Raw genomic sequence first — 24,286 nt, forward strand, 5'->3', positions numbered from 1 at the left:
TTGTGCCCCATATTCAATTCTGATTTTAGGACTTTGAGTCTCCTTTCTTTTTTTCTTAGTCCATCTAGCTAAAGATTTGTCAATTGTGTTGATCTTTCTGAAGAATCAACTTTTGGTTTCATTGATTTTCTGTTGTTTTTATATTCTCTATTTAGTTTATCTCTGCTCTAATCTTTATTTCCTTCCTTCTCTAGCTTTGGGTTTAGTTTAAAGTTCCTTAAGTTGTAAAGTTAGGTTGTTTACTTGAGATCTTTCTTGCCTTTTAATATAAGCATTAATAGCTATAAATTTTCCCCTTAGCATTGCTTTCATTGTACCCCAGAAGTTTTGGTATGCTGTTTTCATTTTCATTTGTCTCTAGTATTTTCTAGTTTTCCTTGTAATTTCTTCTTTGATCCATTGATTGTGTGTTATTTAATTTCCACAGTTTTGTAAACGTTCCAGTTTCCCTTCTGTTATTGATTTCTAACTTCATCCCATTGTGGTTAGATAAGATACTCTGAATGAAATCTATTTCTTTTAAGCTACTGAGACTTAATTTGTGGCCTAACATATGACCTATCTGAGAAATGTCCCATGTACACTTGAAAAGAATGTGCATTGTTTTTGTTGTTTTGTTTGTGTTCTGCATGTGTCTGTTAGATCTAGTTGATTTATTGTGTTGTTTTTTATTTTCTTACTTCTGTCTGTTATTCTATCCATTATTGTGAGTGGATTATTGATGTCTCCCACTATTACTGTAGAACTACTTGTCTTCAATCGGTCAGGTTTTGCTTCATATATTTTGACGGCCTGTCACTAGGTGCATAAATGTTTATAACTGTTGTATCTTCTTACTGTATTGAAATTTTATTATTATAGAATGTCCTTCTTTGTCTCTTGTAATCTTTTTAAATTTAAAGTCTATTTTACCTGATATTAGTATAGTCACCCCTGCTCTCCTTTGGTTACTATTTGCATGGAATATCTTTTTCCATATTTTCACATTCAAACCCACTTGTGTCTCTGGATCTCAAGTGAGTCTCTTACAGCGTATAGTTGGATCATGAGTTTCTATTCATTCTCCCAATCTCTGTCTTTTGATTAGAAAATTTAACCAATTTACATTTAAAGGAATTACTGATAAGGAGGGACTTGCTTCTGTTACTGTGTTTATTTTCTGTATGCCTTATTAGAGCTTTTTGTTCTTCATATCTTGCATTACTGTCTTCATTTGTTTTAATTTTTTGTAGTGAAATTTTAAAATTTCTCATTTCCTTTTCTGTATATTGTAGTTATTTTCTTTGTGGTTACCATGGGGATTACATTTAACATCCTAAGGTTATAACACTCTAATTTGAATTTTACCAGCTTAACTTCAATAACGTACAAAAACTCTCCTCCTTTACAGCATCATCCCCACCACTGTCAGTTGTTAATGTCCTAAAAATTCCATCTTTTTATATCGTATGTCCCAAAACATAAATTAACAATTCTTTTAAATGCATTAATCTTTCAAATTATGTAGAAACTAAGATTTGGAGCTACAAACCAAAGTTAACAGTAATACTGGCTTTTACACTAATTTTTTTCTTTAAATATATTAGTCTCTTAAATCATGTAGAAAAACAAAAAGTGCAGTTACAAACTGCTGTTACAATAATACTAGCTTTTATTATTTCCTATGTATTACCTTTATTGAGGTCTTTATTTCTCCATATAGCTTTGTGGTTCTGTCTAGTGTCCTTTCATTTCATCTTGCAGGACCCTCTTGAGCACTTCCTGCAGCACAGATTTAGTTGTCATGAACTGCCTCAGGTTTTGTATGTCTTAATGTCTTGCTCAGTTTTGAAGCACAGTTTTACTGAATTCAGGATTGATTCTTAGCTGACAGGTTTTTTCTTTAAGCATTTTGAATATATTTGCCCTGTACCTTGTATCCTCCAAATTCTGATAAGAAACCTGATAATGATCTTATTGAAATTCCTTGTGAGGATTCACTTCTCTCTTACTGCTTTCAAGATTCTCTTTTTGTCTTTGTCTTTTGAAAGTTTGATGATTAATGTGTCTTGGTGTGGGTTTCTCTGAGTTCATCTTTCTGGGAGTCTGCTGAGCTTCTCTGATGTTTATATTCATGTATTACATCAAATTTGGGAAAATTTCAGCCATTATTTCTTTAAATATTCTCTCTGCCTCTTTTGATCTCTCTTCCTCTTCTGGGACTCCCACATGCATATGCCACTTGATGGTGTCCCACAGTTCCCTTAGGCTCTGTTCATTTTTCTTCAATCTTTTTTCTTTCTGTTCTTCAGACTCAATAATTTCCATTGTCCTGTCTTCGAGCTGATTCTTTCTTCTGCCTGCTCAAATCTGTGGTGGCAATGTTTTGTGCTTATTTCCATTATTTTCACAGTTAACCCCCATGGCAAGTCTTAGGTGGTATGAGGATATGATGACATAAAATTGTGGAGGTGATCATCCATGGTTGAATTTCCAGAAGCATCTATTCAGGTCCTGCCTGCTTCTGAGCCTCTGCTGCCTACTCAGCTGGAGCCACATGCTCTCCCTTGATATATGCAGGCTCATCTTCACCTTGGACTCAAAAATAAAATGAGTCTTCAGGCCAGGGGCATTGTTGAGGCTCCAACTGAGCCCTGAAGGCCTCAGAATGGAGTCTTTCTGTTAGCCAAGCCTTGAGGTTTCTGGTTGGTGCCTGGGTACCATGTCTGGTATCTGTCACCTTGAGTGGTTCCTGGTCCCTTTCCTGACTCCTCCAGCCATGAGACCAGAGACTTGACCCTGAGGTCCACCTACCTGCTGGCTGACCTCCTGGAACATCTGCTGGCCTGAGCATCCATTTCTGGCCTGCCCCTAGTTGCTTTGGGTCCCCAAGTGTGACAACCAGGAACCACTTTTGACAGATTTCTCTCAATTCTCTGCCTGTAAAGTTGGGCTATGCTCCAGAAATAGCTGTTGTCTGCTCAGGGAGTAGGTCCAACTCCTGGAGCCTGTCTGCTCCAAGTCTGCACGACCCTAGAACTGCAAAGGGGGCCAGCGGGCAAGGTGTGACAGCATGTGTACGTGGAACAGATAGCAGAGGTCCCAAACCCAAAGTGACTTAAAACCACAATGACTCTACAATATGTTCTTTAAGCTAGTGTACTTTGGAGTGAAAGTGGGTATAATTAATAGTTATGCCAGGACAACAGCATAAACTGGGACTTTCCCGGGCAAGCTAGGACACACGGTTACTTATAAACTATTAGGGAAGGTTAACCACCCATCCTAGCACGCATGTGTGAGAATAATTTCTAAACAATATCAGGAACCTATAAGAAATACAGCAGCGTTGAACATCCTAGTGAGAATGATGCAACATCATGGGGTAGTCACATCCTCGGGTGGCAGAGGAAAACATCCACATAGACAAAGAGACCAACAGACATATGTAACTTTTGTTCTGGAACAACCTTACTCAAGGCATCACCCCTGAGGTCATTAGGAAGAAAAAAATCATGAAATCACTGGGTGTCCTGAGGATACTTTGTTTCCCCTCAAAGTGACTGCATAGATTTAGGGCCAGCTCAGGAGGAGATATGATAAACCAGGAGCATATAAAGAGGGATGCTGGAAGTGATGCTCACAGTGACAGAAAATGTGTCATGAGAGGTAAAGGAACAGGGGAAACAAGAGTCTGAGGATGTCACCTCCATCAGGGAAGGTGTTCCTTGTCTGAGAATCCACACGTGTACCCACAGCATTCAGAACAGTGACTGACAACTAGCAATTGTTCAATAAACATTCGTTCACTGACTGAAAGGCTACAGGATCAACTTGATATGGAGAGTGAGGCCTGGAAGAAGGCAAATCTCATAGCAATCCTAGGTGGACTCAGGAATAAAATCCAAGCTTCTCAACTTCTAGCCTTACCTCCAGTGTCTGTGGGAATCACTGGACAGTCTTTGAGCATCCCAAACTTCTGTGGGTCCTCCCACCACCACTTTGCGAATACAGCCCCTCCCCTACCCCACCACTCTACCACCACAGCCTGGGGGGCTCTGGAAGTTCTACGGGAGAAAGTTCCTTCTCTGCCCTCTCCAGCCCCAACTCATCTCTCCTCCAAGCTCTGGCTGCACAGTCACTGCTACCTTGTTTGGTCTCACCTGCCACCAGTTCTTTCCTTTAAGCCTTTCCTTCTGCTCTGTGTTTTCTGCAATAGAATAGGAATGGCCTCTATGTCGGTTTTCTGCCCACATAAACTGACCCAGTTGGGGACACACGGTTAGGCTTGGTATCCAAATACGTCCGTTCAGGTACTGGTTCCCCCACTTGCTGGGTGGGTATGGGTAACACGGGTCTCTCTCTGAGAAGAGGGGGTGAGCGTGGGATAACATAGGAGGTGGAAGATGTGGGTTTGCTAGGGGTGTTGCCCCAGGTGAGAGGAACCGCATTAACAGAAATGGAGCGCTTGTAAACATTTAAACGATGAAACTGCAAAGTGGAGTGACTGGGTTGAGATATGTCACCTTTTATGGGATAGGATCTGTCAATAGCTGCTGGGTCTCCAGCCAGGGCAGCTATATATCCTTCCTATCAGAAAACCAAATCAAATCATCTCATCAACCTACACAGGAAATCTTCTATCCCCCTCCCCATCCCACCCCCACCACCAAAGATAGGTCAAAAGGTCTTGCTGGGAATCACTGTTACCTGTTTTCTTCTTGACTTCCCTTCCGGTTGAGAGGGAAAAGCTCAGACAGCCAGTAGAGGACTCGTAGACAAGCTGGTAAGGTGAGTTCACTCCCATGGCTGGGATGGTTGTGGAGGAATCTGGAGTGGAGCAGACAGTGATTCTGCTTTCAATTTTTTATTTTAATTTTTTAACCAAAAGTATAATAATGAAGTTTTTGTCCTAGTTGTATGGTAGACCAGATATTCTAAAGTGCCCTGTTGTTACAAAACAACCAATTTCTGGAAGAAAAAGATTTTTTAATGCTGGAGAAGGCTCAGAGTAATTAAGAGAAATCTTTAAAGTTCTCCTCTTTGGTGTCCCCCATTCCCTGCCCTCAATATCTCTCAAGAATGGGGGGATGGTGGTGGGATGAATTGGGAGATAGTGATTGACATATTTACACTGATATGTATAAAATAGATAACTAATAAGAACCTGATGTATAAAAAATAAATAAATAAAATAAAATTCAAGAATGAAATGACACCAGAGCAGGGAGCAAGGAAGAGAAAGCACCACAGGTGACGTTACTCTAAGGATAAATACAGATATAACTGCTGCACTAGGTCAAGAGAATAAACACTGGGCTAGCTAGAAGGAAATTGAAAGTAATCTGTTTCCCCTTATCCAAGCCACAGAAATCAGATGCTTCTTCAACAATAGATTAGTCTCTTGCAGAATCACATTGTCTTGTGCAAAATCACTTGATACCTGACCACTTAAGAATTAAAATTTAGCACCCCTTTACTTGTGGAAAATCTTGATCATTCTTCTATAAACCTTATCAAATTATTTGCTTATTCTCCCCCCAAATACAGTCATTTCACTAGTTGGGCATGAAACTGTTAGGAAATGTTAAGCAATTCAACACGGCTCATTCAAATTCATAAAGAAAATGGCAAACCTGACCTCCTAAGTAGACAAAAACTATACCCAGAGACTGCACTCTGCATGCTGCAAGCTCATAAACAATCACCTTCACTGGTGAAGTTAGGACCACATGAAAAGAACTAATAATAGCCAATGCTGGGAAAGATGGAATAAAACCAGTCAACCCTGCTGGTGTAGAGAAAATTCATCAAGAAAGCAATATTTAGCAAGAACTATATACATGTTGAGACCCTCTGTCCAATAATCTCTCTCCTGGGAGATTAATCTTAATAACCAACACAACAGTGATAAGAAGCAATGTGCATGAAGCTGTGTATTACAATGTATATTATACTAATAACAAGAAACCTGGAAACCTAAGCATTCAGTTAATTATGGAACATGAATATGAGAAGGACTCTACACTCACTCAGAATGACAACTGTTAAAGGTATACAGCCGTGTTGGAAAAGACTGTATCTGTTAAGTAAAGGAAATTTTAGCAATGGGTATATTCTGGTTACTGATGCTAAACCTTAGCAATGGGTATATTCTGGTTACAGCTTTCAAGGAATACCACTCCAGACTCAGTAACAACTTGGGTCTACCTCAGCAGTTAGATGGTTCAGAAAAGCAAAATTCATGCAAAACAGATCAACAAGAGTTTGCATCTTCTTTTTAAAGCCCTGGGAAACCTACCTAATTCAAGTTTTTCTAGGGTGAATGCTTTTCCCAAAGAAACGGATCGCTCCTTCATTTATATTTTGTTATCTACATTTTCTTTTCAAACTCTCGGCTTGTTTAAAGAGAGGAACATCAGGAATCAATGTGCCAACAAGTAAGAGAGATTTCCTGAGGAGTGTGATGGAGGAGAGGCTTGCTCAGCACTCTGCTGATGCAGCCGGACAAACACATCACCGAGAGGCTCTCTGCAGTCTCCTCCACTAGGTTAACCACAAGCCACGAGAGATGCAGGAAGCCACTGCATCACAGGTGAAAGCCTATGACCCTCCAAGATGCTTAAACACCTTGTGAGGTGGAGCGCTAATGGGGACGACGACTTCCTTTTCAAGGTGAGGGAACACAACGTTCAGATAGGAGAGCACCACTTGCAGGTCTGAGGGTGGGCGGTTGGGCTGGGGCTACCAGGACCCCTCCCGTGAACTTACCTACCCACACAACAGACCATCAGGCAGCTGTCCCCCAAATGAGGTGGAGCTCCGAGCCCTACATGGAATGCAGGGCGCAGAACTCCGTGTCTGCTGACAACCAAATAGAGCATAATCAGAGGACCTGTGTTATCAGAGCACAGCTGATCCTGAACACAATGGGCAGAGTACCTTCCCTTAAAACAGAGACACCCCCACCCACTTCATGGTAAATAGTAGGAGGATGCTTGATTGGGACTTTATGTTAGAAAAGGAAACCAAAGTTTATCAAAATAACCTTCTCTATCTTGTATTTAACAAAAATCCATTGATATCGTAAGCATATGCTAATTCTTATAAGAAATAAAAATGACTCTGTTTTTTTCAGGTGGTGTGATTTTCCTTTTCTCCTGCATGGCTGTACGACAGCAATAAAACATGAGTCCCTTCATGTCTGCCTTTTGCAAAAATATCCAAATTTTTACTGTTAACCCTTTGATAACCAAGTCGTCCTTTCTCCATGGAGTAGTCACCCGAGATGACTCTCCTGTCCTCAGCAGTTAACTAGCTTTGCTCCTCCGCGTCGCTAATGATTGGCTTCGTGTGACCACCCAGAAGCTCTCCAACATCATTTTCATTGACTTCACGAAATCCCGCCTTTTTTTTCCCCCGAGCACTGCAATTTTACTATGCAATTTATTTCCCCTGTGTATATGTACATCATCATCAGGTATTTAACCTCTGACCACCAAGGGAAGCCTGACACACATTCAGAGGACAGGGAGAGACACTAAAAAGGATGGATTTTATAGGTTAGGGCAAATGGTTATGGGATATAAATTTTTTATGCTTCGCATGAAGCCTCCTAATAGTGAGGACTTTCAGGCATTCAAAATGAATACCTGTATATCCACCAAGCTTAGGAGATACAACAGTACAGATATGACTGAATTGCTGTCCTCCAGATCCCAGATGTTCCTCTTCCCGCTAGCAGAGATCACTTTCTCTAACTCTGCATGTTATTGCCATTCAGCTTTTGTACTTACACTTTGTACAATGTACCCATAAGCAATGTTATAATTTTGTTATTTTAAACTTTAAATAGTATTATATCAAATGTATCCTTCTATAACTTTTTTTTTTTTTTGCTCAACACTATTTTTTTAGTTTATCTATGTTGATATGTGTGCTTCAGTGCTTGATTCATTTTCACTTCTCATTATGTTCCATCATCTAAATACACTATAATTTATTTTTCTCCTGTTGATGGACATTTAGGTCGTTTCCATTTTTTTTCCATCCCAAACAATTCTGCACTAAACATTCTGGTATGACTTCTTGCACATGTGTGTGAGTTTGTCTAGGGCAGTGCAACTCTCAAGTGTGGCCTGTGGACTGGTATGAATCCACACCAGACCATGACCAGCTGAGTACAAAAACTGAGAATAAACATTTAGAAGACTATGTAACAATTTGATGTTGCTTAACAATTTGATGTTGTTGTGACGTTATCATGTTTTTAAGAGGGGTGATCCACAAGAGACTACAAATTTTACAAAGTGGTCCTTCATTGCAGAGTTTGAGAACCACAGCTCTATGGAATGACCCAGCAGAGAAACTGCTGGGTTGTAAGATGCTAGAGCATCTCCCACCTTGCAGACACCACCAAGCTGTTCTCCACAGGAATTGCACGGATATACACATTCACCTGCAGTGTTCGAGAATACCTGTTGCTTCACATCCACCTCAACTCTTGGAAATGTCAAACGTTTAAGTTGGGGACTTGACCTTTCCATTGCACTCTTGTTGGTATTGTTTGACCTTTCGCCTAAGAGCTGAAGCTCAGGTACCCACCTTTCCCCATCTGTCCGACACTGCAACCACTCCTCCCGATGGTGCCAATGAGGTAGTCGAAAGCCATCTCCTTGGCATTGAGGTGGAGGAGCTGGCTGGCCTCCACGAAGCGCCTTGTAATGTCCAGGGGGTTGGCACCTACTAAAGGAATCATCAAAGGCAACTACTCATTTTCCTCCAGCATGGGGCTAATGCGTCTATAAAAGGACTTCCATAAACAGCCCAGGAAGTAAGGGGGAGTGATCTATTCCTAGGGTGAGCAAGTATGAGGGGGCTCCTAATGAGAGGGCCTCGAGCTCCCAAGACCTGTCAGATGGTACTTTGCTCTCTGCCCCCTTGTCCTTCTCTCTTCCCACCCACAGGCCTGGGGACTGATGCTATTGGTATTTAAAATAACACAGAATCCAGAAGGTTCCATCACTGATGAAACTCTGGGTCCCTGATCTTGGGATAACACCCTCATTGTGGACAGACCCCGGTTCTCACGACTCTCCTGGTTCTGGCTCTGCTTGGCTCTGTCTTGCTACCCACCAACTGGCCCTCCCGATTTACCCCCTCCTCCTGGGTGCTGCCTCTCTCTACCTTGGCGTCATTTCCACAAACTGCCCCCTTCAATACCTCACACTGTTCTCATGGCCAACCTCTCAATCTGGGCTCAGCAAAGCTGGAGGGATTGGAGGACAAAATGGAGAACGGAGAGGGGTGAAAGGATGATTCTTGGGGGTGGTCTCAGGAAGGAGCTGAGTTGCAAAGCAGACCCTTGGCTGCCACCTTTTCACAGCGCATCCTTGTAGACCTGTCTGGGGTGGGTGCAGTGGACACATACACACATGCCCAGGCCATACCCTTCCAGGCCCAGAAAAATGAGCCAGGATCCGGTGAGCCAGTCTTCGCTGACTTACTGGACACGGACTCCAGCATGGCCTTCATCTTCAGGGTGAGGAGCTCGGTCAGCAGGTGGATAGACTGCCTCTGGAACCTGTGCAGGGTCTCCTGGCTGGACGGTCCCCGGTGGCCGTGGGTGGGAGAGTGCGTGGAGAATCTGGCCGGCCCAGTGGAAGCGGGCAGCATCGGCAGTGGTAGCACTGGCGGGGGTGGCTTCTTCTGGACAGGGGCCTGCACAGGGGCCGATTCCATAAGCACCACGGGCGGGGCTCCAATGCTGATCTCCAGGCCCAGGATCTCAGAAGGGGCAGGGATCATGGGGTCAGTGATCAGCTCCTCCCAGGTGAACTCAAAGATGTTTCTGATGCCCTTGGGTACAGAAACGCCTGCATTCTGGCAGACGATGAGCAGCCTGGAGATGCGGGCCAGCAGCTTGGGGGCCGTGGCGGTGTACTGCTGGTACAGTTCTCGGTTAGTCTTGATGTCATTCATGGTCCTAGAGCACGCATACTGCTAGGTAATACTGTCCATCTCAGACAAGAAGGAACTTCAGCTGTGAGGAGGCAGACACCCTGAGAGTTGATGAGAGCCAACGTTCTCACCTAAGGTGAGGCCTTGGGGACAGATGGAATGAAGTGCTGAAATGGCCCTTACGGATCATTGAGCCAGTGCATCCTATGCGGGAGGATAAATAATTGGTCACTCTCTCCCACAAAGGGATGCCCCCCCGTCACCCCACTCCCCTTCCCGGGGACCCGTCAGAGACCACGTTAGTGAGTCACTTTGGGAGGGGCCTGGGAATGAGCAGGTTCCCCAAACGGACCCTGGGCTGGAGGAAGGGAAAGGATGGGCAAGGGAAAAACGTTCCATCGCACCTTTCGTAGCCAGAGATCTGAGGGTGGAAGATCTGCTTGTGGGCTCTCAATAAAAACCTGCAAAAACAAAAAGATGTTTCATTGGTTCCCTCTGGGGGAAGATGATGTGGAAGCTCCTGGTTGCAGCGCAAGGATGGGCCTGGATTCAAGATGTACATCCAAGGGCGGATGGGAAAGGAGGAGGATGAATTTTTTTAATCCAATGACTAATATCGTTTACCACATCTCCTCAAATCTAGAACTTCTGACAACTCCTGCTACCGCAGCCTTCTAATCATCAGTTCTATCACCTTCCATCCTGACAACCACTCCCCATGACGTCCATGGCCCTCTTCTCCTGCCAGACAATCCTCATTCTTTCACTCTTCAAACTGTGTCCTCTGGAGCCACCCCAAATTTGCCATTCCAGAACTGCGCCCCTGGTGCACACCCTCAGCATTTACAGTGCAGCTGCCCTGGTGTGAAAAGGCTATTATCTTTCCGTTTCACTGATGAGGAATCGAAGGCTTATAGAGACAGAGCTCTTGGTCAGGAGTTGCCTGCCTGCAGACTCTTGGCATAGAGACCTTTCCAAACACAACACGACTTCCTCACGGGCTTCCAACTGAACTGCCCATCCATCAGCAAAAAAATCTCCTAGGAACAAGAGTCCCACAGAGCAACCCCTTCAGACATTCTGCTGGTTTGCAGATAAAGTGGCTTTCTACGTCTATTTGCTGACTCCCTGGCATCTCTATTCTTCAGCTTTGGAGACTCAGAAAAATAGGTTCGTTTTTGAAATGATAAGTCTACAGAACAAAGAGACCACTCAGAATCTTGGTCATCTGGGCAACCAGCCAGAGGGATCTGACCCTGACCATGCAGGGCAGATCTGTTTTAAAGCCAGGATTCAAATGAAGAGAAGACGAATACAATCCTTGAAATGTTAACTGGTTTGAGGAACCCCACACCACCCCCTACCAGTTCCTTTCTTGTGGGGTTAATTTTGAAGATATGCCTTACAAACAGATAAAAGCTGGTTTTAAAAACAGCTTTATTGAGATATAATTCACATACCATACAATTCACCCTTTTTAAAGTGTACAATGGTTTTTAGTATAGTCACAGTTGTGCAACCATCACCACTATCTAATTTTAGAACATTTTCGTCACCCCCCCAACAAACCCATTAGCACTCACTCTCCATTCCTCCTCCCCCCAGGCAACGACTAATCTGCTGTATGCCTCTATAGATCTGCCTGTTCTGGACATTTCATATAAATGGAATCACACACTATGCGGTCTTTTGTGACTGGCTTCTTTTACCATCATATTTTTGAGGTTCATCCAAGTTACAGCATGTATCAGTACTTCACTCATATACTTCATTATATGGAGAGACCACCATTTGTTGATCCATTCAGTATTTGTTGGACACTTTGGTTGTTCCCACTTTTTGGCTATTACGATGGAACATTCAGGTACAAGTTTTTCTGTGGATGGATGCTTTCATTCTCTTGGGTTGATACCCAGGAATGGAATTGCTGGGTCATGTGATAACTCAATGTTTAACATTTTCAGGAACTACCAGGCTGGTTTCCAAAGTGGCTGCACCATTCTACAGTTCTTTTTACAAAACCAGTAATGTATGAGGTTTTAAATTTCTCCATGTCCTTGTCAACACTTGTTATTATGTCTTTTTTATTTTAGTGCCATCCTAGAGGGTGTGAAGTGGCACACTGTGTTTTTGATTTGCACTTCCCTAACGACTAATGATGTTGAGCACCTTTTCACGTGTTTATTGGCCACTTTTCCACTTTTATATCTTCTTTGGAGAAGAGTCTTTTCAGATTGAACTGCTTTTTTTGAAAAGAAACATCATTTTAAATTAAATGCACAAATAACCTCTATTTGTTACCATGTATTTATCTCTGCAAAATTCAGCTAGAGGTGACCACGTGACTCCATTCTGGCCTATGAGATGCAGGTGGAGCTGTTGGGTGGGATCCTGGACATCTTTTCAAGAAGTCTGTCTGCATGGAGAGAACACTTTTTCTTTACTCACTGCCCTTCTCTTTCTTCCTGTCTGGAATGGATGAGATGGCTGTAACTCTGGCAGCCATCTGGAGCCATGAGGTTACCTTGAGGAGGGAAGCCATGCATTAAAGGTGGCCGAGCAGAGGCACAGAGCCCGGACTCCTGCTGACATCACGGCACCCACACACCAGCACTTAACCACCTGCCTCCAAACTTGTTTCACCTGAGAGAACGAACCCCTAATCTCTTTAAGACCCTTTATTCAGATCTCTGTTCCTGCAGCCAAATGTGATTCCTGACGGACAACCAGCCGTGTGGGAACAACATCAGTCCCTCCTTTCCATATATCTAATTTTCATTGTCACTCGTTCATTTTTCCATCACTGAGACACAGGCCTTGCCCTCAAGTAGCTCAATGCTCAACAGGCAGAACAGACTTACAAAACTGATATAAGGGTCACACTGCCAAAAAAATGTACAAAGGTCATGAAAACCCAAAGACAAAAGTCTAAAGGAAGCTGCACTGAAGGCTGTCATAGAAGATGAATAAGAAGTCACCAGGCAGGTAGGAGGGAGAAGGCATTCTTGGGAAAAAGAAGAGTATGTACAAAGGAACAGAGACATTTAAAGCATGGCAGGTTCAGGGAACCACAAAACATATCAGTATGGTTGGGGCCTTGGGGCTCTATGGGAAAGTAGCAGACAGGGCTGGAAAAGTGTCTAGAATCAGATCGTGAAGGGCCTTGTATGCCATGCCTAAGAGTTTGCATGCTATGTAATCATATACTCAGTGCAAGTACTCAATGTATCGTCTTTAATTGCTAGTTGCATCTCATGTGGTCTCTGCAGAGGGCAAGCATCACGTCTTCTCCCCCTTTTACAGCCTCCATGACACTAAGTAAGACACCAAGTAAGCTGCCACATGCCAGAAAGTGAAAAATACTTATAGCCTGAAAATCCAACAGATAGCACAATAGGCCCATGTAGATGGCTATAAACGAAGTTTCAATTAACGATTCCCACAAAGAAATAAAAAGAGCATGGAAGAAGTTTATAAAGGATATGAAAAATGACCATCCTCATTCCAACATCTTCAAAGTTTTGTAAGCTGCCTCCTCTTAGGGGCAGGACAGAGATGAAGGGAGGAGTGCACACACACACACAGGCTACCATGACATGTCTGAGTGCTCTCTGCCAGGCAGAGGGAAATCCAGAAAAGGCAGTGTCACCGGGCGGCTAAGAACTCAGGCCATGCGACCTTGAGCCTGGCACTTGTGGACACCAGGCCCTGCCTCCCAGGACTGTGAGGATAAATGAGGTCATATGTGTTAAGGGTTGGCACAATGCCTAGCAGAGGTAAGTGCTCAATGAATGTTACGCAGAAAAAGATAATCATTTGAAGTGGCTGAAGAAGGCTGTGCAATGGAAATGACAGAAACTGGTTCAGAAGTAGGTGACTAGTGAACAAGGACAGGAAGAGCACTCCAGGTGATGAGAAGAGCACTTGTTCAGGGTGGAGGCTCTAAATAGCCTGGCAAGTTTGGGGAACTGCAAGTAACTTGAGGATGCTACAGGTTACTTGTGGGGGCAGGGGGATGTGTGGGAGGGGTGGGCAGCAGCCTGCTGAGAGGAGCTGGTGTAAACCGCTGAACCCTGGCTTCATCTTGCAGATGATGGGAAACCACAGGACTGCTAGCAGAGGTGGCATCTATACTGTAGGGCGCTCCTCCCAGGGGCCAGCGGTGTGGTGGGAAGGAGTGTGAGAAATACGACTGCAGTGGGATTAGCCAAGGAGGAGAGCTGTACCCACAGCATCCCAATTTCTGCCTACAGTAAAAAAGCAATTTCCAGCCCATGCACCTGAAAGAGTACTTCAGAAGGCACAGACCCAGCAAACTCCCAGGGGTACACCGTGGGGCGCAAGCAGAACAAGGATGAAAAGTGGGAAAGTTCTGAACAGGCTTTGGGAAAATCAAGGGCACCCAACGGAGAAGGAAGCTGAGGGGGAAATTCAGGCATGGCTTTGAAAAAAAAAAAGGCATACTTCCTTCTCGTACTGGCACTGATTCAAGAATACATTTTTGGGTAGAAGTTGTATCCAGCTGTATATTTAAAACCAAAATTAAACTTTGCTCCCTCAAGTAATCTGGTCCTGACTTTCTTTGCTATTTTCTCTAGTCTCTGGCTCTCTCTGGTTTTAACCAGAACGCTTTTGATAAGGACAGTGAGTCCAGATGTAACCATGTGACTGCCACCTGTGAGTAAGCGCAGCTTCAGGCTGGGACAGGCAAGAGAACAAGCCCGCACCTGATGCACGCCAAGAGGTGGAAATGGAATTAGAAAAACTAATAGACGCTGTCCTCTCCATTCAATATATAAAAGAACGTTCTGGACAGACGCTCGAATTCTCTAGCAGATGAGAGGAAGAAGGGCTGAGCTATGGAGAGAAGTGGATCTGAGAGGAAGGAGAGGGGGGTCACGTGCATACGATCAAGCTTAACTGCCTGCTGCCCAGCAAGGTTTGCTCTCGAGACTGCAACCTCAGTCACCGCTCTTCCTCGAGTTGAATCCACTTGCAAACCACCTGCATCCTCCACCAGGGGGATCTACTGTGGCGCCAAAGGGCCATTAAGATGAGTCTCCCGGCAAGACCCATAGAGAGACAAAAAAATGATCAGTGCTTTGACCCAGTGATTTTAGTTCTGAAAGTAATGCCCAAGGGAACAGTTTTAAAAGGAGGAGGGAAGATAGTTCTTCAAATGTGGTCAAACCAAACAAAAAGATGCTTATAGCCACTTCATTCCTAACAGTGAAATAACGTAGCCAGCCAACAACTGAGGAACTGTTTGACAACGACGCAGATTAATATGAAGTATTAGGCAGCAAAAAAATTAACTTGAGCTCAGTTTTGAGAAATGTTAAATTTAAAAAAAAAAACACAAATGGTAGGTCTACATTGATTACACATCCCATAAACACCTATGCTGATCATAATTGGAAGCAGAGATACAAAGTCTTTCAGTTTTAAGGTAAAGATGACACTTTAGGAAAGAAGACAATAAACAAGGGTCCCTGAAAAGAAAGCAGCATGTTCTCAGACAGGCTTGTGACCTGGGAGACCTGGGCTGGGAGCAGGGCCCATTCTTGTGTTTCCTGGTTTCCATATCAACCCTGAACAACCGAGACTGTCTGTGCAGAGAGGAGTGGTGTGGGGACTGAGAGGTCAAGAGCTACACCCGTGTTCAAGCTCAGGGAAGCTTACTTGCTGATAACGACCAAATAGAAACAGAACGCATCGTACCCCAGGGAAGGTTTTTACAACCGGGCAAAACCACCACCTAGCAGATGAGCTTAGAGTTGGAGAGAACATGCCAGTTAGAAACGTAGTGGGGAAAGATGCTGTTTAAATAGAGGGTAGAAAACAAGTAATATTGGTGACCACTCCCATCACTGGACAGACGTACATTTACTGGGCATGGTTACACGAACAGCTGGGATTTACCGAGAAACGGTAACAGAAGATCAATACTCAGCCTGGGTGACAGGTTTTCACTAAAACACCCTGCTTCTTTTGATTGTTCTGGGTTTCCCATTTCCTAGACAATGATCTACACCATCCCACTGTTCTCCCCACTCTGCCCCGCCCCACACACATGCTCTGAACATTAAGCCAATGTCCAGGTCCACACCAGCAAATGCCTCACCACCTACCAGCCAGCAGGGCAGGTGCCAGGACCAGGGGAGTTTCATTTTCTCTCATGGTTTTCAGCAGGTTAACAAATTCTTTTCAATTATCACGACTTACCTTAGCCATATAGTTTTTTTACAGGAACTGCCTGACGTATAACTGACTTAGTTCAATTTTCTGGCTGAAAAAAAATTAAACACATATGGCGTGGCTACTCTGTGTTGTATTAACTGTAAAGACCATTCCAAATTCTAAATTCTACTGCCTCATCTGTGTGTCACAACAAGGTCAGCTGATAGCCATCTCCCAGGCTGCACTACGGCTTTAAGAGGAAATAAATTATCCCACAAGTCTTCAGCAAATGCACGGCTAAACATAGCAGGAATCTCATGTATATGGATTTAAAGTTTCTCCTTTGGGAGTTGTGCAAGCAAACAAAATGATGTATTTAGCCAATTCAAACGAACTGTATCAAAACACACAAAGGCCTGGAGAAAAGATTACAATGAAAACAAATAATTCAAAGCAATTTCTGATCCAAAACATTTCGTTTAGCTCCACAATGCCACGAATGAGGTGGGGTCATGCTTTCTGATAGAAGATTTCAGCACTGCTGGCTCCCAAGTCAAACAAGCCATAGGAGTAGCGTGAATGCTTAACGTATGCTTGGAAGAGATGTGTTTGCCAGTCCTTTAGCTACTAACAGGAGAGTTATGTATAGTCAGACCACAAAACATGTAAAAACAGATCATTTAGAGTTGTGCTGTGCATTCAGTAGCACTAGACTCGTGTCTTTTGAGCATCTGAAATGTGATATAGTATGACTAAGGAACTACATTTTAATATTATTAAATCTAAAACTTGATAATCAATTCAGTTATTGGCAAACTCTTAAATGTTTTAAGTATGTTTGGACGAACCTGGGTATATGAATCTACTTTCAAATGTTTATTTTATGAAATCTAAATACAGATCAAGTATTCCTGATGAAAATTTAGCATCTGAATTAAGATGGGCTATAAGTGGATACACAGTGGATTTTGAAGACTTGGTGTGAAAATAAATGCAAAATATCCCACTAAACGTTTTGTATATTGATTAAATGTTGAAATATTTTGGATATACTGGATTAAATAGAGTTGACCCTTGAACAACATGGGTTTGAACTGTGAGGGTCCACTTACGCGCGTATCTTTCAATACTACTACAGCACTACAGGATCCACAGTTGGCTGAAACCACAGATACAGAACTGTGGGTACAGAGGGCCGCCTGTGGAACTTGAGCATCCACGGATTTTGGTTTCCATGGCAGGTCCTGGCACCTACAGAGGGATGACTATATACCACAAAATTAATTTCACTTTTTAAATGTGGTTCCTAGAAAACTGAAACTGACACACACAGCTTACACCCCATTTCTACTGGGCAGTGCTACCAGAGCACAGGTCTGCAGTCTAAGCACTCCAGTGCCATCTGCTGGACACACTCCTACAAAACAGGCCCACGAGAAACAGTAAAACTGGAATTGTGTGAACGCTGAAGGACCTTGAGTCTGAAATGGAAGAGGATAAAACTGGGCTCACAAAACACTCAACATATGCTGCTAAAAGGGGATTAGAAAAAGGCTTACACGGTCTTTGAAATCCTAGAGAATATCCAACTTACAGTTATTAGTCGACAGTGACCCTGAGCCAACGTGCACAGACTGCTCTGCCATCCACCGTGGGTGCCCTGGGCAAGGACAAAAGGTTATTTGGGGGCCCCTTCCGCGACCACTTCCTCCTATACTCATGCGCTTGTTGCTGCCTGACTAGTCTTCCCATCCCTTCTCTATACTATGCCTCTCGAGTCCTTCTGCTCTACCTTATAAACACACCCTCTTCCCATCTTTCTCTTATTTGTCTATTATTCACCTTCTCTTTTCTTCTATTTTTCCTTATGATTCTAGGATATCTAATAATTCTGTTTTTTCCTTTTATTATTCCAATTTTTCTTTTTCTCTCCTCTCCTTTTGTCCTACAAGCTGTTTCAGTTGGTTTTACAGTTTTACATTTAAGCCTTTGGTCCATTTTGAGGTGCTTTTGTATGTGGTGTGAGGTATGGGTCCAAGTCCATTGTTTTGCATGTGGCGAGTCAGCTGTCCCAGAACCATCTGTAGAAGACTGTTCTTTCCCTACTGGATGATTTTGGCACCACTGTCAAAAAATCAAGTGACCATAGATGTATGGGTTTATTTCTGGACTCTCAACTCTGTTTCAGTGATTTATCAATATGTCAGTACCACATTGTTTTTTGCTTTTTATAAATTTATTTATTTATATATTTTTGGCTGCGTTAGGTCTTCGTTGCTGCACGCGGGATTTCTCTAGTTGTGGTGCGCAGGCTTCTCATTGTGGTGGCTTCTCTTGTTGCAGAGCATGGGCTCTAGGTGCCCGGGCTCTAGAGCGCAGGCTCGGTAGTTGTCGCGCACAGGCTTAGTTGCTCCACGGCATGTGGGATCTTCCCGGATCAGGGCTCGAACCCGTGTCTCCTGCATTGGCAGGTGGATTCTTAACCACTGTGCCAAGAGGGAAGTCCAGTACCACATTGTTTTGATCCCTGTAGCTTTGTAGTAAGTCTTGAAATCAGGAAGTGAGTCCCCCAACTTTGTTCTTATTCAAAATTGTTTTGAATATTTGATATTCTGGGTCCCTTGCAATTCCATATGAATTTTAGGATGAGTTTGTCAATTCCTGCAGAAAAAGGCAGCTGGGTCAGTTGGTTTTCATTTTTGTTAGGAGAGGTATTTGCCTGATCAGGCTGACAAAATGACCATTTAATAGGTCTTGCAACTCCACCCTTGATCTGGACTTCAGAGGTAAAGTTTGCAAGAATTTGGAATTTTGTCTACTACTGCTCAATACTGGGGAAAAAGACTGAGAGCAGAGGGTGCTGAAGAAAACATGAGTCTGAAGCAAACCTGCACCTAAACCATCTGTCACTTAGACATCACGTGACGAATCACTGACCCTCTCTGTGCTCCAGCTTGCAATCCATAATGAGAACAGGGGTGCTCCCAGCACCACCACTGTGCTGTGGGGACAGAGACCACGGGCTCCAGCAGGCGCTTCAAGGACCTGCTCTAGCACCTTCTTACAAGACTCACTGGCCTGGGAGGCAGCTGTAACAGCCCTGTGGATCTGGTGGTCAACTTCTACTGCTTGTCTGCAGCTGTGAAGAGGACACTGTGGTGTAGTAGGTAGAGGACGGGAACGGTACTCAGGCACAGGAAGTCCTTCTGGAGCTCTGCTCACCCACTCGTTGTTAGTAAAGTGAAAAGGACCTTGCTGCCCCTCACTCCAGCGCAAGTCCATCCCACCCAGGCTGAGGTGACTCAGCTCCCGAGAGAGATCAGGGCCCAGAGCGGGAGAACCAGGGAGGCAGGCGGAGATGAAAAACCAACCCTGGTGGCTAAGGAGCATCTCTTGCTCTTACCATGCCCAGCAACCTCCACATGTGCCCGTCACTCAATACACACTTAATGAACACCCACTATGCGTGGCTGTGATAATCGCCACTCAAGAAGGGGTGACAGTAAGAACAAGTGACGTCAATGTCTACCTTTCTGGATTGTGAAGTCCTCCCTGGTCTTCTTGATCATTTCAAATGACGTGCTTAATTCTCCATCAGTGCCAGGGTCCTCCTGGAGACTAGATCACTTTGCCTCCCAGTGTACCCTCATGTGCCACCATTTGACAGGCCAAAATTCTTCCTGACAGATGCTCCACCAAATGACCTGGAAGCTGAATGCTTGGAACAAAGACATCTACAAGCTAGTACTGGCAAAAGGAAAGGAGTGGAACCCTTAAATCTAGTAAGTCATGGGAGGGGGTATGAAGCAGACAGGATTACAAACTCCTTAGTATCAAATATTACAGAGTATGTTTACTCTATCTCAGCTCACATGTAAATCCAGATGAATTGGTATCTCCATACCAATTAGAATGAAATGAACAGCTAAGTGGCCAGAGTTCCCACAGTACCATTCATTTTCTTCCCTGCTGCTGACAAATACAGCCTGAAGTCTGGATCTTCAGGGAAAAGACAGGAAGAGAAAGTTACAATTCAGTCCCTAAAGTTAAGTTATTTTCTTGCTCTGGGAGAGGAAGGCACCGTCAACAGTACAGACCCAAGTTATAGTGTTTTTAAGTTCATGTCACTTGTTTATAATATGAAATCATATCATCCAGGGTTTCAAAAGTGACCGCCTGGGCTTGTGGTGGGCCGCTGGGGGCTGGAGTGGATGATGTATGTGAAGAGCCGGGGTCATGGCTCTGGCCAGGGTGCTGCCCCGGGTCACTCTGTGCAGGTGCAGGTCTGTTCCATGCCTGGCTACTCAGAGAACCAGTTCTTTTTTGGTCCACAAAGTAATTCGATGGTGGGGCAAACTCAGGGTCTCTCTCAGCCCGGAGATCTGATTGCCTCTTCAACCAATACCCAAAGGAAAAGTCTAGTAAAAATAAGAAAGAGTATTATTAGAACTGATTATTGAATCATTGGATGTTTATTGTTATTACTTTTTAATTATTGTATATATTTCTTAAAAGCCACCTAAAATTCTCTGGAGAACAAGGACAGTAATAACAAAACTATAATACAAGGTATATGCGATGCTTACAAAGGATAAGGAACCAGGCTAAGAGAAAGGAGTGAGAACTTCCATGTGGAGAAAGGTTCAAGGAAGGTTCTGTGGAGAAAGAAGGCTGGCAGGCTCTGGAGACAATGCCAAAAAAGTACTAAAATTACACGTGAGAGACAAACATAAAAAATCAAGCACTTAAATCATTTGCCTGACATGATATCACAGGTACTTCATAGCAAAACACAAGTTTTGTCTTTTATTGAGTTTTAGAAGACACAAAAGGCACCGGTCCAGATCTATCTTGGTATTCCACCTCTATTTCTAACAGTAGCACTAACCAAAGGCACTCACCCATCTGCATATCTTCTACTTTAGTCGTGGATCTCATCAGTTCCAACAATTCACGCTAATGTACCACTGAAATGATCTTTTTCAAAAAGACATAAACCAGAGTCTTCTCCCAAAGAGAGGCTGCTGTAGGGACCATGGTGTATTTACAGAAAAAAATTACAGACAATTCTGCATAACCCAATGGGACCATATGTGAATCCAAGTTAATACACTGGGACGCAGACTGTTTTCAACTGAACATAAAAGAGACCGCTAAAACACAGAATACATTAAAGTACCAAACCTTCATAAGGTTTTAAAAAACGGTTCCTGAAAAACAGCATCCCAGGGGCTTCCCTTGTGGTGCAGTGGTTAAGAATCCGCCTGCCAATGCAGGGGACACAGGTTCGAGCCCTGGTCCGGGAAGATCCCACATGCCACGGAGCAACTAAGCCCGTGCGCCACAACTACTGAGCCTGTGCTCTAAATCCCGTGAGCCACAACTACTGAGCCCACGTGCCACAACTACTGAAGCCCGCTCGCCTAGAGCCCATGCTCCGCCAACAAGAAAAGCCACCTCAATGAGAAGCCCATACACCCCAACGAAGAGTAGCCCCCGCTCACTGCAACTAGAGAGAGCCGCGCAGCAATGAAGACCCAAAGCAGCCAAAAATTAAAAACAAAAAACAAAAATAACCAGCATCCCAAAGCTGTAAGACCACACGGGGGCAGAGGGAATTTCAGAAACCTTCCGCCAAGTGCTTCTTAAAAAAAAAACAAAACTCATCCTTTAGGCATGATGCCTTGTAGACCCTGATCTTTTATAATCACACTTTCTAATGCTCCTGGGTATTGAGAAGAAACAAGTTCAAGGATGTGGAGAATTCCTTAAGCTTCCAAGGACCACTAAGACTCACCAGAATCACACTCTGTTGAGGAGAACTGACCACCTTACCTTTTCCTCTGTCCCACTCGCGGACGTGCGGCACCCCAGGCCTGGTATCCTTCCTCTCCTGAACGATGACTTCGACTTTGCTACTCTGGGCAGCTGTATGAGGAGCTGGCATGACCTCTGGTTCTGGTGGCAATGGTCCAATAACATCTCCATCTATTTTTGGCAAGAGAATAAGACTTCATTATAATAAAGCTTAAAACTACTTAAAAAACTAAATAGAACATGCTCATCCTGAGAGTACAAGCAATAACCGGTATTTATTGAGCACCTATCATGTGCCAGGCAGTGGGCTAAGTATTTTGTATACAATAGTTCACTTAACCCTGTAATAACCCTAATAAAGTCAGGATTGGTATTCCCATTTTATCCCCATTTTATAGATAAGGAAAATTAAGATCAGAAATGCTACACAGGTAGACAGTGACAAGGGCCAGGATTCAAACCCAGGATGGATGGATTTCAAAGTCTCTGTTTGACAAAAATAAACTCAAAATGGATTAAAGACCTAAGTGTAAGGCCAGACACTATCAAACTCTTAGAGGAAAACATAGGCAGAACACTCTATGACATAAATCACAGCAAGATCCTTTTTGACCCAGCCCCTAGAGAAATGGAAATAAAAACACAAATAAACAAATGGGACCTAATGAAACTTAAAAGCTTTTGCACAGCAAAGGAAACCATAAACAAGACCAAAAGACAACCCTCAGAATGGGAGAAAATATTTGCAAATGAAGCAACTGACAAAGGATTAATCTCCAAGATTTACAAGCAGCTCATGCAGCTCAATAACAAAAAAACGAACAACCCAATCCAAAAATGGGCAGAAGACCTAAATAGACATTTCTCCAAAGAAGATATACAGATTGCCAACAGACACATGAAAGAATGCTCAACATCATTAATCATTAGAGAAATGCAAATCAAAACTACAATGAGATATCATCTCACACCGGTCAGAATGGCCATCATCAAAAAATCTAGAAACAATAAATGCTGGGGAGGGTGTGGAGGAAAGGGAACACTCTTGCACTGTTGGTGGGAATGTAAATTGATACAGCCACTATGGAGAACAGTATGGAAGTTCCTTAATAAACTAAAAATAGAACTACCATACGACCCAGCAATCCCACTACTGGGCATATACCCTGAGAAAACCGTAATTCAAAAAGAGTCATGTACCAGAATGTTCATTGCAGCTCTATTTACAATAGCCAGGACATGGAAGCAACCTAAGTGTCCATCATCGGATGAATGGATAAAGAAGATGTGGCACATATATACAATGAATATTACTCAGCCATAAAAAGAAATGAAATGGAGGTATTTGTAGTGAGGTAGATGGAGTTAAGAGTCTTGTCATACAGAGTGAAGTAAGTCAGAAAGAGAAAAACAAATACAGTATGCTAACACATATATATGGAATCTAAGGGGAAAAAAAAGGTCATGAAGAACCTAGTGGCAAGACGGGAATAAAGACACAGACCTACTAGAGAATGGACTTGAGGATATGGGGAGGGGGAGGGGTAAGATGTGACAGGGTGAGAGAGTGGCATGGACATATATACACTACCAAATGTAAAACAGATAGCTAGTGGGAAGCAGCCGCATAGCACAGGGAGATCAGCTCGGTGCTTTGTGACCACCTAGAGGGGTGGGATAGGGAGGGTGGGAGGGAGGGAGATGCAAGAGGGAAGAGATATGGGAACATATGTATATGTATAACTGATTCACTTTGTTATAAAGCAGAAACTAACACACCATTGTAAAGCAATTATACTCCAATAAAGATGTTTATAAAAAAAAAAAAAGTCTCTTTTTGGCACTATGCCACCCTGCTTCCCCTGACAAACAATCGAAGGACCAGAAACCCCCCAATTACTCAACTAAAGTAAGAGTCTCCGACTAAGCAAGGGGACTGAGGGTGATGAAGAGATGGAGCCTGGCGACAGGCTGTAGGCTATTCTATTTTGGCCGTATTTTAAAAGAAAACAGATTTTTAGAAAGCACTGGTGGCACTTCACATCTTGTGGAAGTGACAGATGTTCAGGAGTAGAGCAAAAACAGAGAAACAATACAGAGTTTAACATGTCACAGGGAGACAGCATTTATACAAAACTAAATGGACCATTTTCCGATTTCTAAGTGTTCTGATCTCCTTTCAAAGCTAAACTGAAGTGTGTTCAGAATTAGAAAATGGCCCATGGCTTAGCACAGGTTTCCGTGAGAGCTGGAGAAGCTTCTATGTGCCCCTAACACCCACACCCCCTTCTTCCTTTTGGGACTACAGTGCCCCCCAGCTTCAGCTGGATATGTGTCACCTCGCCAGAGA

General features: G+C 43.5%; 2 protein-coding genes across 2 annotated transcripts in view; both read right to left on the minus strand.

Annotated features, from left to right (window-relative positions):
• The window catches only part of LOC309638022 (uncharacterized protein C3orf20), an 89,048-nt gene extending 69,357 nt beyond the window's left edge, over positions 1–19,691 (minus strand). Inside the window, exons 1-4 of the mRNA XM_082413461.1 lie at positions 19,649–19,691; positions 9,486–10,400; positions 8,584–8,724; positions 4,690–4,809 (exon numbers count right to left, since the gene is read on the minus strand). Of these exons, the coding sequence (XP_082269587.1) occupies positions 4,690–4,809; positions 8,584–8,724; positions 9,486–9,960 (736 nt within the window). The 5' untranslated portion in view covers positions 9,961–10,400; positions 19,649–19,691. The remainder of the gene's footprint in view (positions 1–4,689; positions 4,810–8,583; positions 8,725–9,485; positions 10,401–19,648) is intronic.
• CCDC174 (coiled-coil domain containing 174) overlaps positions 15,807–24,286 on the minus strand; it is a 29,318-nt gene continuing 20,838 nt past the window's right edge. The window contains exons 10-11 of the mRNA XM_082413489.1: positions 21,955–22,107; positions 15,807–20,537 (exon numbers count right to left, since the gene is read on the minus strand). Of these exons, the coding sequence (XP_082269615.1) occupies positions 20,239–20,537; positions 21,955–22,107 (452 nt within the window). The 3' untranslated portion in view covers positions 15,807–20,238. The remainder of the gene's footprint in view (positions 20,538–21,954; positions 22,108–24,286) is intronic.

Source organism: Balaenoptera physalus (genome assembly GCF_965194825.1).
Source record: "Balaenoptera physalus genome assembly, chromosome: 11".
NCBI classification, from domain to species: Eukaryota; Metazoa; Chordata; class Mammalia; order Artiodactyla; family Balaenopteridae; genus Balaenoptera; species Balaenoptera physalus.